The 17,546-nt window shown below is 36.4% G+C and overlaps 3 protein-coding genes across 3 annotated transcripts; 2 read left to right on the top strand and 1 right to left on the bottom strand.

Moving 5' to 3' along the window:
- Positions 1-892: 892 nt before the first annotated feature.
- EAE98_011788 (uncharacterized protein) lies at positions 893-3,210 on the top strand (the record flags this gene model as incomplete). The annotated part of the gene is made up of 7 exons (XM_038959411.1): positions 893-1,078; positions 1,235-1,277; positions 1,329-1,597; positions 1,667-2,009; positions 2,068-2,158; positions 2,213-2,369; positions 2,431-3,210. The coding sequence occupies 7 exons, from the start codon at positions 893-895 to the stop codon at positions 3,208-3,210; spliced, it is 1,869 nt and encodes a 622-aa protein (XP_038804176.1).
- A 6,064-nt stretch (positions 3,211-9,274) lies between these two features.
- On the top strand, positions 9,275-15,288 carry EAE98_011787 (uncharacterized protein; the record flags this gene model as incomplete). The annotated part of the gene is made up of 8 exons (XM_038959410.1): positions 9,275-10,183; positions 10,247-10,871; positions 10,979-11,922; positions 11,984-12,045; positions 12,092-12,180; positions 12,236-13,998; positions 14,061-14,381; positions 14,431-15,288. 8 exons carry the CDS (start codon positions 9,275-9,277, stop codon positions 15,286-15,288), a joined length of 5,571 nt encoding a protein of 1,856 aa, XP_038804175.1.
- A 200-nt stretch (positions 15,289-15,488) lies between these two features.
- Positions 15,489-17,254, bottom strand: EAE98_011786 (uncharacterized protein). Its single transcript, XM_038959409.1, has 4 exons — positions 17,002-17,254; positions 16,767-16,945; positions 16,309-16,717; positions 15,489-16,257 (listed from the first exon to the last, which is right to left on the bottom strand). Exons 1-4 carry the CDS (start codon positions 17,068-17,070, stop codon positions 15,799-15,801), a joined length of 1,116 nt encoding a protein of 371 aa, XP_038804174.1. The 5' UTR covers positions 17,071-17,254; the 3' UTR covers positions 15,489-15,798.
- Positions 17,255-17,546: the final 292 nt, after the last annotated feature.

The raw sequence follows: 17,546 nt of genomic DNA, 5'->3' as shown, positions 1-17,546 counted from the left end.
TCATAAAATGACGAAAGGCACATGTCGTGTTGATCTACCACCGGATTGCAGGAAGACATGGCCTGGGATCTGGAGGATTTTTTCGGTCGCACTACATTGATTGATTCTATGCTCCAGGGTTTTTTCCTGCCTTCCCTCCCTCGAAATGCTGTAACGTAATTTGCAATGCTTGACTGAATGTTACTTGGCCTCCTCAGGTTTTCTTAAGCTTGGTCTGACTTCAGGGGTGTTGATTTATCTCAATGACCGAGTAAGTAAGATCGGAACAGGACTGCCCGTTTGTGTATGACATGAGAGATTAGATGGAGTTCATCTCTTGGGCCTATTCATCCTCTTCCTGTCGTCTTACTTTACTTCGGAAGATTGTGATTTTCTTGGCATTGGTGTGACGACTCGTACGGAGAAAAAGAAGGATAATCATGGCTAGATACCACAAACGCCACTCTGATCCATTCCTAATGGAGTAATGATCTAAATAGTTCTGATACTGTTGTCAAATTCGAGTCACTTGTGAACACCAAGACCGTATATCGTAAAGTTTGCTCAAGCAGAAAATCATTACTAATACAGCCCTTCGGATTGATCCCTCAGGCTTATATCTAGTAAATCACGTATCCTGTGCGGACCTCAGAGTCCGATGTACACATTACTATCACGTCTGAGAGCTACTTTCCTACGATATGAATGGCGAGGAATGAGTTGAATATGCTAATGCACCTTTTCTAAGAGTACCAGTATTAATTTTCATTATTACACAATACCAGCCATTGACAGAAGTTTGTACGACTATCATTGGAGATATATATATATATCTTACCATTTTATACAAAACTCCGTGAAATGAGTGCGCTCAGTCTTGTAATACCAGCTTCCCAATTCTTCACTCGATATCATGGATCAAGACCTTCTTGAACCTATTGCCATTATTGGCATGTCTTTAAAATATCCTCAAGATGCTACTAGCCCGGAAGCTTTTTGGAAATTGATACGAGAGAAGAGATGCACCATGACTGAATGGCCGAGCGACCGCCTGAACATTGACGCCTTTTATCATCCAGATAAAAACAAGAACAGTACTGTAAGTTTGTCCCTCACATGTTTCCTAGAAAAGTTCATTTATTGATTTTCAACAGATCTACACACGTGGTGGAAACTTTTTGCAAGGCGATCTAGCAGCTTTTGATCCCTCCTTTTCTCGATAACAGCAGAAGAAGCAAAAGCAATGGATCCACAGCATCGGCTACTTCTCGAAACCACCTATCATGCTCTTGAAAATGGTATGTGTATTATATGTTTGTTCAAAGAGATTTATTGACATTTCTACTTAGCCGGCATCCCGCTCAATGAAGCCTCTGGTACAAAGACAGGAGTATACACCGGCTCCATGGCTGATGACTACCGATTCACGTCTTTGAAAGATCCAGAGGATCTTCCAAAATATGCTGTGACAGGGACTGCCATGTCACTCCTTGCAAACCGTCTAAGTTGGTTCTTCAATTTTGGTGGCCCAAGCATCAATCTAGATTCAGCTTGTTCGAGCAGTCTCATGGCGTTGGATATCGCGTGTCAGGGACTTCGTAATGGAGATTCTTCTATGGTTTGTTAAACAGCGATTTATTCTCTTGCTTTCTTTCGTCGAGATCAAGATGCTGACATTGGACAATAGGCTGTTGTTTCTGGTAGCTGTCTTATTAGCTGTCTGGAAACATGGATTAGCCTCTGTAACATGGGCTTCCTTTCACCGGACTCCAGATGCTATAGTTTTGACAGCAGAGCTAACGGGTACGCACGAGGTGAGGGTGTGGGCGTAGTCATCATTAAGAAATTGTCGGATGCATTGACAAACAACGATACCATCAGGGCTATCATTCGTGCAACTGGCTCAAACTCGGATGGGCATACACCTGGTATCACCCAGCCCAGTCGGGAGGCACAGACCCGTTTGATTGAAGAGACTTATATTAAAGCTGGACTCAACCCAGCTAAAACAAGATACTTTGAAGCTCATGGTATGTCAGTTTTAATAATCTCAAAATAATCTCAAGCCAAGTGCTTATCTATCAACAGGTACAGGGACGCCACTTGGTGATCCAATAGAAGCAGGGGCTATTGGTAGTGTCTTTCGCAGATACCGTAGTACTACCGAGCCTTTATACATGTGAGCGATCCAATGTAAGTGTTGTCATGTGATCAAGTGTTTACAGTCGAATAGCGGTGCTTTGAAATCAAACATAGGTCATCTCGAAGGAGGCAGTGGTCTTGCTAGCTTGATCAAAACCGTCCTCGTTCTTGAGAAGGGTATAATTCCGCCAAATGCCAATTTCGAGCGAGCAAACTCAAACATAGATGCGGAATTCTTCCACTTGAAGGTTTGTATTTCTTTGCTTATGTAAATGGCGGTATGGTTTTTCCTTGTTAATGCAGTACTAGTTTCCTACAGAGCAAGCTCCGTGGCCTTGTCAAGGTCTTCGTCGAGCTTCCGTAAATTCATTCGGCTTCGGTGGATCTAATTCCCATTGCATCGTGGATGATGCATACCATTTTTTGAAATTAAATTCCCTCGTCGGTAATCATAATACTATACTTGACCCACAAATTTGTGAAGGTGACTCGGAATCGGAAGAAAAAGCATACGTACGAACCGCATTTTTCAATGTCTTGATGATTCATTATGCTAACTTCTGGTCCGTAACTCAGGTCAATGGGCTTACCGCAAAATCTTGCAATCCTGTTTCTGATCCGCAACTACTAGTCTTTAGTGCTGTCGACAAGGATGGGATAGGACGCCTTGCAGAAGCTTATAGTTCCTACTTTGCAGGTCATGCTTTGCAAACTCAAATCAATCAACTCTCTTTATTGAGGAACCTAGCTTACACTCTTTCTTTTCGACGATCTGCGCTGACATGGAGATCCTTCGTTGTCACTGATAGTTTGACCGATGTAATGAATCTTTCGATCAAGCTATCGTCACCAATCAGGGCCGGCTCTTCTCTGGGCGTTGCCTTTATTTTCACAGGTCAGGGTGCACAGTATTCTAGAATGGGAATGAGTTTACTTTCCTTTCCTGCATTTCGCAACACACTCAAGAAAGCCGAAGAAGCATTTCGCCAGCTTGGATGTACCTGGTGTCTTTCTGGTAGGGTTGTGTTTCTTTGTTACCTATCTCCCTGTATCTTCAAAAGAAAAACGGACGCTGATCATTTAAGATGAACTTGCTCACGACGGAAGTGTTTCTAATATCAATGACCCTGCTTATACTCAGCCACTTTGTACCGCTCTTGGAGGTTAGCTCTTATAATAAGAAGGAATAATAGTATTATAAGGATAGTGGAAGATCTAGTCAGTTTAAGCTGTAGGGATAAATCGAATATATAGAATAAGAATTGAATTGAAATCAATTTAGAAGAGCTAGGCTGAGTTAAGATAAAATTGCTTACTTTTTCCTAAAATTTCTTTAAAGAATATTCTAGATTTATATAGTTTATAATGAAATTCCAGTATATTTTATGCTTATAAATAAGATCGATTTAAATTGTATTTTATAGAATCACTTTAGATAATAAAAAGAAAGTACAATCAATCAATTTAGCGAGATTTCCTGTATACTTCTATCTAGTTCTATTTCATTTTATTTTATTATAAATCAATTTGATAAGAGATACTGTTATACAACTATATAATAATATGATTTTATAATATAAGATTATATCATATATATATTAGTTATCAATATATCCCTTATTTAATAAAATATTAGTAAATAATTTAATGGACTTATTATAAATCCTTATATATTCTTTTAATAGATATACTAAATCAATTTTATTTATTTTAATTCAGATTAATCTGATTTGTAAATTCGATTAATTTAATTCGAGCTAATGGTTTAGTAAGTCTATTAGCTTTTTGTTTATTAGTGGATATATGAATTAGGTCTAAATCCCCTAATTTAATAATATCCCTAATATAGTAGAATCTGATTGCTATATGCTTACTCCTTTTATGGAATATAGGGTTTTTAGCAAGCGCTAGTACAGCCTGATTATCCGTGTATAGAGGAAATTTATTCTGTTTATATAAATTAAGCTCTAATAGTAGCTTTTTAATATAAATAGTCTCTTTAGCAGCTAGGTTTATAGCAATGAATTCAGATTCGGCTGTAGAAAGGGCTACTACTGGTTATAGTTTAGATTTCCAACTAATAGGCCCATTCCCTAGTATAAATACATATCCGCTAGTGGATTTATACATATTGATCTCCCCTCTATAGTCGGCATTGCAGAATCCTTGAATATAAGGGTTTTTAATTTTAATATAATTTGTACCCTTATTTATAATCCCTTTCAAGTATCTTAGTACTCTTTTAATGGCTTGAATATATTCTACACTAGGATTGGACAAGAAACTAGCTAATCTAGATATGGAAAATACTATATCTAGTCTAGTTCCGAAAGCTAAATATAATAAGGAGCCTATAATTTCTTGATATAGTTTAATATCATCATCATTAGCTTTCCCTTTATTATAAATTAGCTTTATTTTCAGGTCTATTGGAATAGAAACAGGATTAGAATCTAGCATATTGAACCTAGCAAGCACCTTTTTAGTATACTCTGATTAATATAGCTTTAGTGTATTACTAGTCCTTTCAATTTGAATACCTAGATAATTCTTTATAAAACCTAGATCCTTTAAATCGAAGTATTCTTTTAGATTACTAATAAATTCATTAATAATCTTTTGATTTGGGGTTATTATAGCAATATCGTCGATATATATGCTTAAAATCATATTCTTATTCTTATTAATAAAAATACATTTCTTGGAGATTAGATTTATAAAGCCTAATTTGTTTAATACATCTTTTAGAGTATAATACCATATCCTAGCCAACTGTTTTAGGCTATATAAAGCTTTATTTAGTTTTAAAGCTTTATTCTTTAATTCATTAAATCTTTTTAGTAAATTTAATAAGAGTAATATATCGATATTACCTTATACAAACACTAGTATCATATCGATTTTATGAATTAGTTAATTGTTTTGAAGAACTAATACGAATAAGAGCTTTTATACCATCAATTTAACTACCAATATATGTATATCAATATAATCTAATTCATATAGCTATTCGAATCCTTTAACAACAAATCTAGCTTTGAATTCAATAAATTCACCTAAATCCTTTATTTTATATATTTATCTAATTCTTAGGGTTTTATTATTATTGAGATTATTAATAATATCCCAAGTTTTATTAGATTCAAGAATATTTATTTCATATTCTATAGCTTTTAGCTAATATTCCTTTTCTAAAGAGCTAATAGCTTTTTTATAAATCTTAGGTTCAATCAATATACAATCTGGCTTATTAATAATAATCTTTTTATTATTTTTAAGTCTAATATTGAAAGCTAATTGAAGATCTTATTAATCTATTTCGATATTCACCCCCTTATTAATTAAATTAAAATATTTGGAAAAAGCAAGTCTATAATAGGAAATTATATGTTTTCCATCTTTATTAAAACCTTTATTATCAGGAATTAGATCTTTTATATATTTAGATTATTGTATATTAGATTCTATTGCCTTATCAGGCGTAGGTTCACCGGGAGTAGGCTCACCGGGATCGATTTCTATACAATCAAGTGTTTTGTTATTTTCACTGTTTTTGTTTATTTCGGGATTAGTTTAACGTTTATTAATACTAATAATATCTTTATTCTTTATATTATCCTGAATAGGTTCAAATTCGAGATCTTCTTCTTCCAATAACTTTAGATCCTGATTTTTATACTTATTAGAGTATATAAGATCTTTTTGAATATTGATATCTCTTGAGCTAATTATTCTTTTATTAACCAGAATATAGACCAAATAATTATTAAATAAATCAAAGTCTACTAGTATACCTTCTCGAGCTTTAAAATCCAGTTTTTTATTGTGAATCTTTTTATTATTAATAATATAAGTAAGAGAGTCTAGGATTCTAATATAGCTTAGATTAGACTTCTTATTATATATTAATTTGAATGGTGAATTATTAATAGAATTATTATATATTCTATTTTTAATATGAGTGATGGCTTTAACTAGGTATAACCATAAATAGAATGGAATCTCTTTCTCCTTAATTATACAGATTAATCTTTCGACTATATATCTGTTTAGTATCTCAATTATTCCATTTTGGGAATAAGTATACAGACTTATATATTCATATATAATTCTGTGATTTCGAATAAAATTCGATTATTTATTCGAAAGGAACTCGAGAGTATTATCTAATCTTAGTATTTTAATATTAATATTAAACTGATTTCTAATTAGATTATAGAATTTTATTAGAATATTATAGGCCTGGGATTTGAATTTAATAAAATATACCCAAATAGCTTTAATGGCTTAATTGGTGAATACTAAAAAATATTTTTTATTTTTAATTTCTATAATTCTAAAAGATCCAGCTATATCTAGACTGAATTTTTCGAATTTAGAGCTTATTTCAGGGATTTCCAAGAATTCCTTGTTTATTTTCTGATGGAATTTGCTGAATTTGTATAATTCACATACCTCTAAATCAGATTTAACTATATTTAATTGGATATTTAAGAATTTAATAATATAATCCTTATTTATATAATCTAATCTCTTATAGATTAAATTGAAATTGATTTTATTTAATAATAAATTCAATTCTTAAATTGATTTTTTATCAATTTCAGGAGTATTAATGCTTTTAAGATATTTAGAATTTACCGTAAAATTAAGGTAATATACATCAATTAGCCAGAAAACTATAGTTCATATATTAACCTCTTTATGAATAATATTGATTTTGTTTCCAAAAAAAACAATATAATTTAACCACCCTTTTTGAGCTATTTTATTTGAATTAATAAGATTGAAGACTATATTGAGAATATGATACATTCCTTGCAACAGCATTTTTGATTTATTATTAATTAGAATAGAAATATCTCCTATACCATTAATACAAAGCTTTTCCCCATTAGCTACAATAATAGAATAATTATTTAATGATTTATAATTTATAAACCATTTTTTATTAGGTGAATAATACTCTATAGCATCCAAATCTAATATAAATTTATATTTAAATCCAAGAAATTGATTAGCTAAACCTATATAATAATCTACAGCCATTAGTTACTTACTAAAAATAGATTTATTCGAATTTTTCTTTAAATCTTTATTCAAATTTCTATTTGAATTTGATTTAAATTGCTTTTTATTATTCTCTTTATTAGTCTTTAATTCAGGGTATTTTATAAAGCATTTCGATTCTAAATACCCCTTTTTAGAGTAATATTTATAATGGGAAGCTTTATTAAAGCTTATTTTATTAGCATTTAGATCAATATTAGATTATATTCTAGCCTCTTCGAATATTAGCTTAGAAAAGAGCTTATTCAGATCAATACTAATTGTATTTTTAACTAGTTCTTTATATTTTCGAAAAGCAAAATCATCAAAAGAGCTAGATAGGCCTCTAAAAAGAAATCATATTATAAAAGCATCCGGAATATCGAATTTCATCGATTTTAGGTAATTATACAATGATTGGATCGAATTAGTATAGTTATCCATTCCTTTTGAACTAATATAATTAGATTCTATTAGCCTATTTAGGTATTTTCTCATTAATTCAATAAAAAACTCTCCAAATATTTTATTAATGAAATTCCATAGACTTTTAGCCATAGTTTTAGTTTCAAATCTTTTGACTAATTCGAAGCTAATTATAGATTTAATAGCTTTTAATGCCTTTCTTTTATTTCTCTAATATTCTGAAAGCCTTTCATTGTATTTTATAATTAATTTAATAAAAATAAACCTTCCTGATTTATCTATATATAGATTTTTATTAAGTGAAATCTTAATATTGTTGATATATGGTATAAAGTTATTTATTTCAAGAAAGAGCTTAGCTTGGTTAATTCATTCAATATAATTAGATCTGCCTTTTAAAGGATTAGATTTAAAATTGATACCAAAAGCCATTTTAAGTTCTTTATAGATTAATTAATCTTATACTAATTAAATACTAATCTAAATATATAACTAGTTTTAAGCTTGAATGGATTAAATAAATAAATCGATTTAAAATCGATTTTAATCTCAAGAATCGAATAGACTAGTTATTTTTTAAATTAGATTTTTATTTTAATTGATATAAAATAAAAATTAAATAAACTAGAGTATCTTAATATAAAGAAGATTGATATATCACTTGTTATAGATAGTAATATAGTATAAATATATTATTTAGGGATCTAATTTTATATATTCAATTAGATTTAGCTTTAGGGATATAGGTCATAGAATCTATATGTAATAGTTTTCGATATGAATTTGATTAAATTGATTCGAAAAATTCGATATTTGATAGTTCAATAGTGGTATATATATGATATATAGCCTTAAATCAAGCTAATTTTCTTTTTAAACTAGTTTAGACTAGTTAGGCTTATAACCTCTTGAAGATTAGCTTTTATAATAAAAAGGAATAATAATATTATAAGAATAATAAAAGATCTAATTAATTTAAACTATAGGAATAAATCGAATATATAGAATAAGAGTTGAATTAAAGTCAATTTAGAAGAGTTAGGCTGAGTTGAGATGAAATTGCTTATTTTTTCCTAAAATTTCTTTAAAGAATATTTTAGGTTTATATAGTTTATAATGAAATTCCAATATATTCTATGCTTATAAATAAAATCGATTTAAATCGTATCTTATAGAATCACTTTAGATAATAAAAAGAAAGTACAACCAATCAATTTAGCGAGATTTCCTGTATACTTCCATCTAGTTCCATTTCATTCTATTCCATTATAAATCAATTTGATAAGAGATACTGTTATACAACTATATGATAATATGATTTTATAATATAAGATCATATCATATGTGTATTAGTCATTAATATATCCCTTATTTGATAAGATATTAGTAAGTGATTTAGTGGACTTATTATGAATCCTCACAACCGCTCTGCAACTTGCGCTAATCGAATTACTTCGAGAATTTGGTATATTGCCTACTATTGTGTTGGGATATTCCTCTGGCGAAATCGCCGCAGCGTAGGTCACTCTTAAGGTCCCCATAACAGAATACTTGCACTAAGAAATCAATTTTTAGTTACGCGTGTGGTGGTCTATCTTTCGAATCTGCATGCAAGGTGGCCTTCTTTAGAGGGCAGGTAGCTAGGAAAATTCGGCACAGCTATAAACATCCTCGTGCAATGATATCCATCAACCTTGCAGAATCCGAGGTTCAGCCATATCTAACAGAAGCTTTGGGCCTTTCCAATTCCGGAAGCCTCACTGTAGCATGCGTTAATAGTCCCTGCAATGTGACACTCTCAGGCTTGGAAAGGGAAATTGATTTGCTTCAACAGCAACTTAATACTGATGGGATATTTGGGCGCAAATTGAAAACCGGAGCTGCTTATCATTCCCCTCAAATGAATGATGTGGCAGATGAATACTCTGGCCTACTACAAACCTTGGCAATAGGTCAAACTCCCCTATCGCCTATCATTATGATATCTTCGGTCACGGGTGAACGTATTTTCAACTTGGAGAGCCTCAGCCAAGCTCAATATTGGGTCGGAAATATGGTGAGTCAAGTTAACTTTTCGAAGGCTTATGATGATCTTGTTGCTACAGCAATATCATCTCCCAAGAGGAAACTGGGTGCAAAAAATCGCAGTTTTGAAGTTTGCGATGTTTTGGAAATCGGGCCACATCCTGCACTACAACGATATGTAAAGGAGATTTCCGACAGATTAAGTCCCAAATCAGGACTGAGATACCACTCTACCCTATCGCGTAATACCTCCAGCACTACTGCCATGAAAGAGTTGGCTGGTCGCCTAAGTTCCTTAGGCTACAAGATCAATTTTGATTGTGTGAACGAGCCTCAAAATTCTTGTAATTCCCGGAAAAAGCTGTTGGTTGACTTACCAGAATATCCTTTTATTCATTCCCGTTCATATTGGCATGAGCCAAGAAGACGACGAGAGCTTATTTTCAGGAAACATCCTGAGCTTGAATTGCTTGGCACGCCAATAAGTGATGGAAACCTCCTAGAATCTAGGTGGCGCAAGATTTTTGATCCAACAAGAGTTTCCTGGATCCAGGATCACAAGGTTAGCTTTTAACTTGCATCCATTTTTTCACTAGTCAGTTGCCAACGAAAAAAAAATCTCTAGGTTAATGGGAAAGTCATATATCCAGCAACCGGTATGATGGTGATGGCCATAGAAGCTTCAAAGCAGATGGTAGCAAAAGATCAAAAAATCAACGGATTCAGGTTGAAAGATGTCATCATCTCAAGTCCAATTCAGATATCCGGCCAGGATCCTAAAACAGAAGCGCAATTATGTATGCGATCGCTGCAGAATTCATCCGACAAAGACTGCACATCTTCCGAGTTCCGTATACACGCCATCAATAATGGTTACTGGAAGGAGGTCTGCCGCGGAATAATTCAGGTTGAGCATCAGACTGATATCACCGAGGTTGACTGCGGTAAAGTGAAACGAGACGAACAAGACGACTATACATTGAAACACAAAATTGCTGCTCGTGAGTGTGTAGAATACATTTCCAAGGAGACCCTTTATCAATGCACAAGCGATATGGGTGTAGAGTTAGGGCCATCATTCAAAAAATTGGATAAAATATTCCACGACGGAAACAAGGCTGCAATTGCAGACCTTACCACATTTGATTGGGCAGGATATGAAGGTATCGAAGCAGTAGAGGCTCACACCATTCATCCTACTACCTTGGACGCTCTCATGCAACTTTCATGGATTCCTCTTACAGATGGATGTTCAACTAAATACCGACAATGATTCCCACCCGAATTGATAATGCTTGGATCTCCAGTACCGGTCTGAGCTATCCAGAGACTCAATCAATACAGGTTTATTGTACAGCAGAAAGGAAAGGGTCTCAGAAGGCCGAAATTTCTAGTTTTGCTTTGGACCGCATGGGTAAACTCATATTATCCTTATCTCGCCTAGAATCAAGCACAGTCTCCGATAGTACTAGTTTTCAAGAACAGATCCAACCACGACAACTCAATTGGTACATTTCTTGGAAGCCAGATGTAACATTTTTGAAACCACATGAAGTACTTCGTTTCTGTCGATCAGAAACTATCGAAGATGTTGAGCGATTCAAAGTCTACCAAACTTTAGAATTCATGTTGGAATACTTCGCTAGGGAAGCGCTGAACGAAATCTCAGAAGTTGAAGAAAATAACGCCAAGCCATTTATCCAAAAGTATCTTGGAAGTCTCCGGTGTCATTTGAAGGCTTGTGAGAAAACCACTTCTTCAAGTGAGCTTCTTTCAAGTGCCGAGGGGGTCAATGATGATTCTGAGATTGATGTAATTATCCCCAAAGACATGAAAGATCATCCACTGGTGAGGACTTACCTTGCTATTGGAAAAGAACTCTCAGGGATTATACGAGGTCAAATTAATCCACTAGAAATTCTTTTCTCGGGGGAAAAAGTGGCAGAATTGTATTATCGAGATATTTGCATGAGAGAGACTTATGGCAAGGATATCGCCAAGTATCTTGACTTAATTGCACATCAGAACCCCGGATTGGATGTTTTGGAGATAGGTTCGGGGACAGGATCTTTCACAGAGTGTGTGATGTCAGTTTTACTTCAACGTGACGGAACTGAGCGATGCACGGAGAGATTCAATTCTTATAATTATACGGATATCTCACCAAGCTTTTTTGAACAAGCCCGTGAGAAGTTTGGGACATCGACAAATAAGATCCAGTTCCGCGTGCTGGATATTGAAGGTGATATTGTGTCCCAGGGCTTTGAAGAAGGATCGTTTGATTTACTTCTTGCCCACAGTGTAAGATCCCAGAACCAACTCTTGAAATAGTCACCTAGTGATTAATGACGATTTTCAATAGGTTCTACATGCTACAAGTAGCTTAGCACATACACTGCGAAACTGTCGCAAATTATTGAGACCGTGAGTCATAAATCAAAATTTCCCATTTCCCTGCTAATCGTCTTAGTGGCGGAAAGCTTATTATGCTTGAGAATACGCAACCGGATCTAATGAGGACAGGATTTGTGTTTGGAACTTTGGAGGGCTGGTGGCTGGGTGAGTTTGATTCTGATCAGACGTGTTTTTCAGTAGCATTAATCTGAGCAAATAGGCACGGAGAAATTTCGTTCAGACGGTCCTTGTGTTTCAGAGGAAACTTGGCATACAGTTCTCCTCCAAAATGGTTTCACTGGTGTCGATTTCTCGATTCGCGACACCGACGACCCCAGATATCATGAGTACAGTCTCATTGTGTCCACGGCAAACAATGAAGAAATACCTCTCACTGTCCAGAAGATAATTTTTCTGGTCGATCTCACATCTTCCCAACAAGTTGAGGTTGTGAAGAACATTAGAGCGTGCTTGAAACCTTCCATCGACATTGAGATCCAATTACTGTCATTCAAAGAGACATTTTCTATTACAGATGCACAATCTTCATTCCTCGTCTTTCTTCAAGAGGTTGAAGTGCCATTTCTGTCTAACTTGTCCAGTTCTGATTTTGATGTCCTGAAACAAATGTGTGTTTCTGCAAAGAATCTTCTCTGGGTAACGCATAGCTCAGAAGATGCGGGATCCGCAGCTTTTGATGGTCTAGTCGATGGACTGGCTAGAGTTCTACGTTCAGAACTTGACATTGCCTTCATCACTTTACATATCAAGGGTAATGGGACTGATCCCAAGAAGTGGGGGGAGACTATTGCATCCGTTCTTTCTCAAAAGATTTTGGGTACAGGAATGAGCAGCGACATGGAATATGTGGATCGTGATAGTTTGTTGTACATTGGTCGCATCAGAGAAGCAAAAGCTCTTGATCAACAGGTACACACTAGGATACATGAACAAACGAGAAACGTTCGAATCGATCAAGCAGGAGCAGTAACTTTGACATTAAAAAGGCCTGGACTGCTCGAATCTCTTCACTTTATTCAAGATGAAAAGTTCCAAGCGGAAATTGGTCCAGACGAAGTGGAGATCAAACTTCAATATACCGGTCTAAACTTCCGCGATCTTCTTGTGACACTTGGTCGATACCATAATAACGACAATCTTCTAGGCTGTGAAAGTACCGGTATAGTCACTCGGGTGGGAGTCAATTGCAAGACCTTTGTGCCAGGTGACAGAGCCTATATGGCGAAATTCGGATGTATGAATGCATATGTCAGAGCACATTCGGATCTTGTTCTTCAAATTCCCGAAAAAATGGCTCCAGAGGAAGCTGCAGGCATGATCATGGCCGGATCTACCGTATATCACTCTCTCATCAACGTTGCAAAGCTCAAACTTGGAGAATCGATTCTGATTCATGCAGCGTCCGGAGCAACTGGTCAAATGGCAATCCAGATCGCGAAAAATTTGAGTTGTGACATATATGTTACTGTGGGATTCGACCAAAAGAAAGAATTGCTCATGGAGCAATATGGTATCGCTGAAGATCACATTTTCTATAGTCGTAAATTATCATTTGCAAAGGGAATACGACGTATGACACAAGGTCGTGGGATAGATGTTGTCCTCAACTCATTATCTGGAGACGCGTTAATCGCAACTTGGGAGTTAATTGCGCCCTATGGAAGATTTATCGAGCTCGGTACACTTGATATATACACCAATACCAAGCTACCTATGTCATCCTTTGCAAAGAACGTCACATTCGCCGCGATCACCATTGATTCTCTGAACATTGAGAGACCAAAAGAATTTCGAGAGATAATGCTTAATGTCATCGACTATTTTCATAGGGGAATATTTCATTCTTTCAAACCATTTCACGTGATATCTATTGAGAATCTTAAAGGGGCCATGAGACTATTACAGAGCGGTAAAACATCTGGAAAGATAGTTCTAAGCATCGATGGAGCAGATGTGATCCCTGTAAGTTTTCAAATTGTTTGCATGGCTTAATATCCCAGTTATTTAACAACTCTCGATAACAGGCAACTATTCAACCGCAAGCACTGTGGAGCTTTGACTCAAAATCATCATACATAATAGCAGGTGGCTTGGGCGGTTTGGGTAGAAGTGCAGCACTATGGATGGCCGATAAAGGAGCAAGGTATCTCATTCTATTATCACGATCTGGGCCTACGACAGATGCCGCTACTTCTTTGCTGATCAAGCTACGTGATATGGGGGTCTCTGTCGAAGCACCCAAATGCGACATTACATCTTCTGATCAACTAAGAAAAGCTATCTCGCAATGCTCTAGAGCTTTTCCTCCCATCAAAGGATGCATACAAGCTACGATGGTTTTAAAGGTAGCTGAATCCAAAATCCGAACAACTGACATTTATTGACAAGTAATAGGATGTCCTATTTGAGAAGATGAGTTTCGAAGATTGGTCGGCAGCAACATCTCCAAAGGTCCAGGGCACATGGAATCTCCATAGAGCTTTGCCGGATAACATCGATTTCTTTATACTCCTTTCTTCCATCGCTGGCGTGTTTGGATCAATAGGTCAATCAAACTACGCCGCCGGAAATACATTCCAAGATGCATTCTGTCTTTACAGGAACAGTCAAGGTCAAAAAGCAATTTCTCTCAGACTAGGCATCATGAGCGATGTAGGCATCATTAGTGAGAATCCCGATGTACTCAAAAATAGGGACCTTGTAAATGAAGTCGCATCGGTCAAAGAAGAAGAGTTTCTTGCACTTCTTGATTACTACTGTAATCCTGATAATCCACTAAAGTTACCAGCATCAGAGGAGGCTTTACCCATTATCGGTCTCTTAGCGCCGTCACAATTGTCCGCTCAAGGATTAGAAATACCATCCTGGGCTCAAACACCCACTTTCAGTCCACTTGCATATATTGGCCGAGACGATACTCTTTCAACCGATACCAAATCTGCTGAAAGGAGCTTCAAATCTCAACTGAAAGCTGCAGATTCTGTAAACGAATTAAAGGAAGTGGTATCGACAGCAATAGTAATGAAGTTGGCGAAAGCATTGGGGACTGAAGTGGCTGATATCGATACAAATAAGCCATTTCACGCATATGGTGTCGATTCTTTATTGGCAGTGGAGTTGCGCAATTGGTTTGGCAAAGAGCTGGGTACGAACGTGGCCGTCTATGATATCATGGGGGCGGAAAGTATCAGAGTCATGAGTGATATTGTTGTGAGAAATAGTTCTTTAATTCTTTTGAAGGAAGAAGCGTAGATAACCACAATGAAATGGGTATGAGATTAAAGAGGTTAAGATAGAGAACGAATTGATCTAACCTATGGTGCCTTTTGTCCTGGTTATTGTTTTAGTGCTTCAACATTACTACCTTCAAATTAAATTGACTTTACTGTAAATTTTGATCCATTTTGAGTAACATCCGAACTGGAAATGTCATCGTTGAAACAGAACCCACCTTTTTACCCCCAATTTAATAGCTAAGCGGACGTTGAAGAGAAGGGAAGTTAGGAAAAATCACAAATATGGTGTACAGAATGAGTGGAAATAACCTGAATAGAAGCCTGTTTCTAGATTATGGAGGCTACTGTCCTTCGTGGTTATCCGTCAAGTATCTGACAGCCACATGTAAAAGAGTTTTTATAATACAACACCCAAAGTTCCTCGGAAAGCCTCCAGCTCAGTACCCCCTCCTAGTAATCTAATAATTATCAAACATTATCAGAAGCCATGACTGCTCCCACCGCGTGGCTCGAAAAAATGACAAGCTTAGCAAGAAGCTCCCGTGGGAACTCCAGCACATTTCTGCAGCTCCGTTCCACCCGTTACATTAACCTTATTCCAAGTCCAACCTGAGCAATTTGCACAAAGAATGTAAACATTCTGGCCACCAGAAACGGTACCATGAACATTGTTCACGGTCAATCCAGTAATTGGAACTCCAGCAGTGGGTGTACCAGTTGGCTTACCATTTTCATAATCCTGTTGGACATCGACACCAACCCCGGTGATTCCGACGAGGGTGATATCCTGGAAAGTGACGTCTTTGACAGAACCCGTGGCACCGCTGACAGTCTTAACTCGAACACCGTTTTCAGAATTTGAAACGGTGGAGGAGAGAAACTTCACATCGCTGACATCGTTGGCTCCAGTGCCAGTGCGTCCACCGACGGAACCGACGGAGAGACCATGTCCACCAGAGCAGTTTCCACCAGTGAAAGTGATGTTCTATTACTGATCAGCAAAGTCGACGATGTTGGAAAATTGGATGAAACTTACAGTGCCAGAGTTAATGGCAACGCAGTCATCTTGGTTCTTGACGATTGCTCCGGAGATAAAAATATTTTGACTGCTACCGATGTCAAAACCATCGGTATTGTGACCAAGATTACCAGCGTCTCCAGCAGAGTTATCAATAGTGATATCGATAAGTGACAATCCAACAGATGAATCAATTGAAATGCACTGGACAGGTGCATTGAGGAAGTATAGACCGGTGATACTGGAAGATCCAGTCAATGAGTGAGCAGCGAAGAACTTGGGCTTCGTCACGGGATTAGTGTTAGTACCATGTCCGTCCCACCATGTTGAACCGTTTCCGTTAATCACGTGTCCTTTCGCACCGGTGACTACGATGTTTTCTCCGGAGATGGATATAAGAGGACCTATCCACAGAGCATGGTCGAAGCTGAAATGTTGTTAGGATTATTTCGTGCAATGTGAGCGAGAAAACTCACCCAGTTTTTCCCTGAAATACAACTTGTGTACCGGTGTTGAGGCCAGTCAAGTCAAGAGTGGTGGCACCTGGAACTTGAATATTATCCAAGATGATAGTCTTGCAAGCAAGCTTTCCAGATTTGACAGCGTCGGCGGTGGTGAATGTGCAAGCATCACGCTTTTCAAGAACCTCTAGGGACTAAGAATGGACATTCAGTATATATTTCATAATGTCAGTGGAATGAGGAATCTTACGGAACCTGGAGCTGCAGACACGAAAGCCGTGCTGGCCAATAAAGCGATGAGGCTTGTGGGATAGATCATTTTTCGTGAAGTTAGTGAGTGTGTTGGTTGAAGTGTATGCTGGCTGGAGATTGATTGAGTGTGTGAGGAAAGAATAAGAAACGGGAATACGCTTCCTACTTATAGAAAAACTTGAGATCCGACATAGAGATATTTCGCACTCGCAGGTAGTCATTGATGGTCTTTGCATGCCTCCCCTGCGCAGCTACGAGATCATAGATCTATTGAATTTCTCTCAACACGGAGAAATCCCTCACTGTGTTTGCGAAGGTAGACAGGTACAAAATCATATACAGCCTCAGGAGACAGGTAATGCTATCCCAAGCACCCTATCGGACAACAAGCAAGATGTCCGTTCACTGGAATGAGAAGAATACAATTTATTTGACTTTCGCATTTCTTCATTCGTATCCTAAAAGGCATTGAAGTCTAAAATAAGTCAACAGAGGAAAGCTTTGAATGGTACCTAACCCCAAGGCCTCGGTCACATCCCAGCT

Source organism: Botrytis deweyae (assembly GCF_014898535.1).
Source record: "Botrytis deweyae strain B1 chromosome Unknown BDEW_053, whole genome shotgun sequence".
NCBI lineage: Eukaryota > Fungi > Ascomycota > Leotiomycetes > Helotiales > Sclerotiniaceae > Botrytis > Botrytis deweyae.
The sequence above is the reverse complement of the archived record's forward strand: the minus strand, read 5'-3'. Positions and strand labels throughout refer to the sequence as shown.

Excerpts from the sequence above, each read along its gene's own strand:
- EAE98_011786 (XM_038959409.1), bottom strand. The coding sequence starts at position 17,070 with ATGATCTATCCCACAAGCCTCATCGCTTTATTGGCCAGCACGGCTTTC. Across the intron at positions 16,718-16,766 it reads GTATTTCAGGGAAAAACTGG|CTTCGACCATGCTCTGTGGA; the intron begins GTGAGTTTTCTC and ends ACAACATTTCAG. Across the intron at positions 16,258-16,308 it reads TTGCCATTAACTCTGGCACT|AACATCACTTTCACTGGTGG; the intron begins GTAAGTTTCATC and ends GATCAGTAATAG.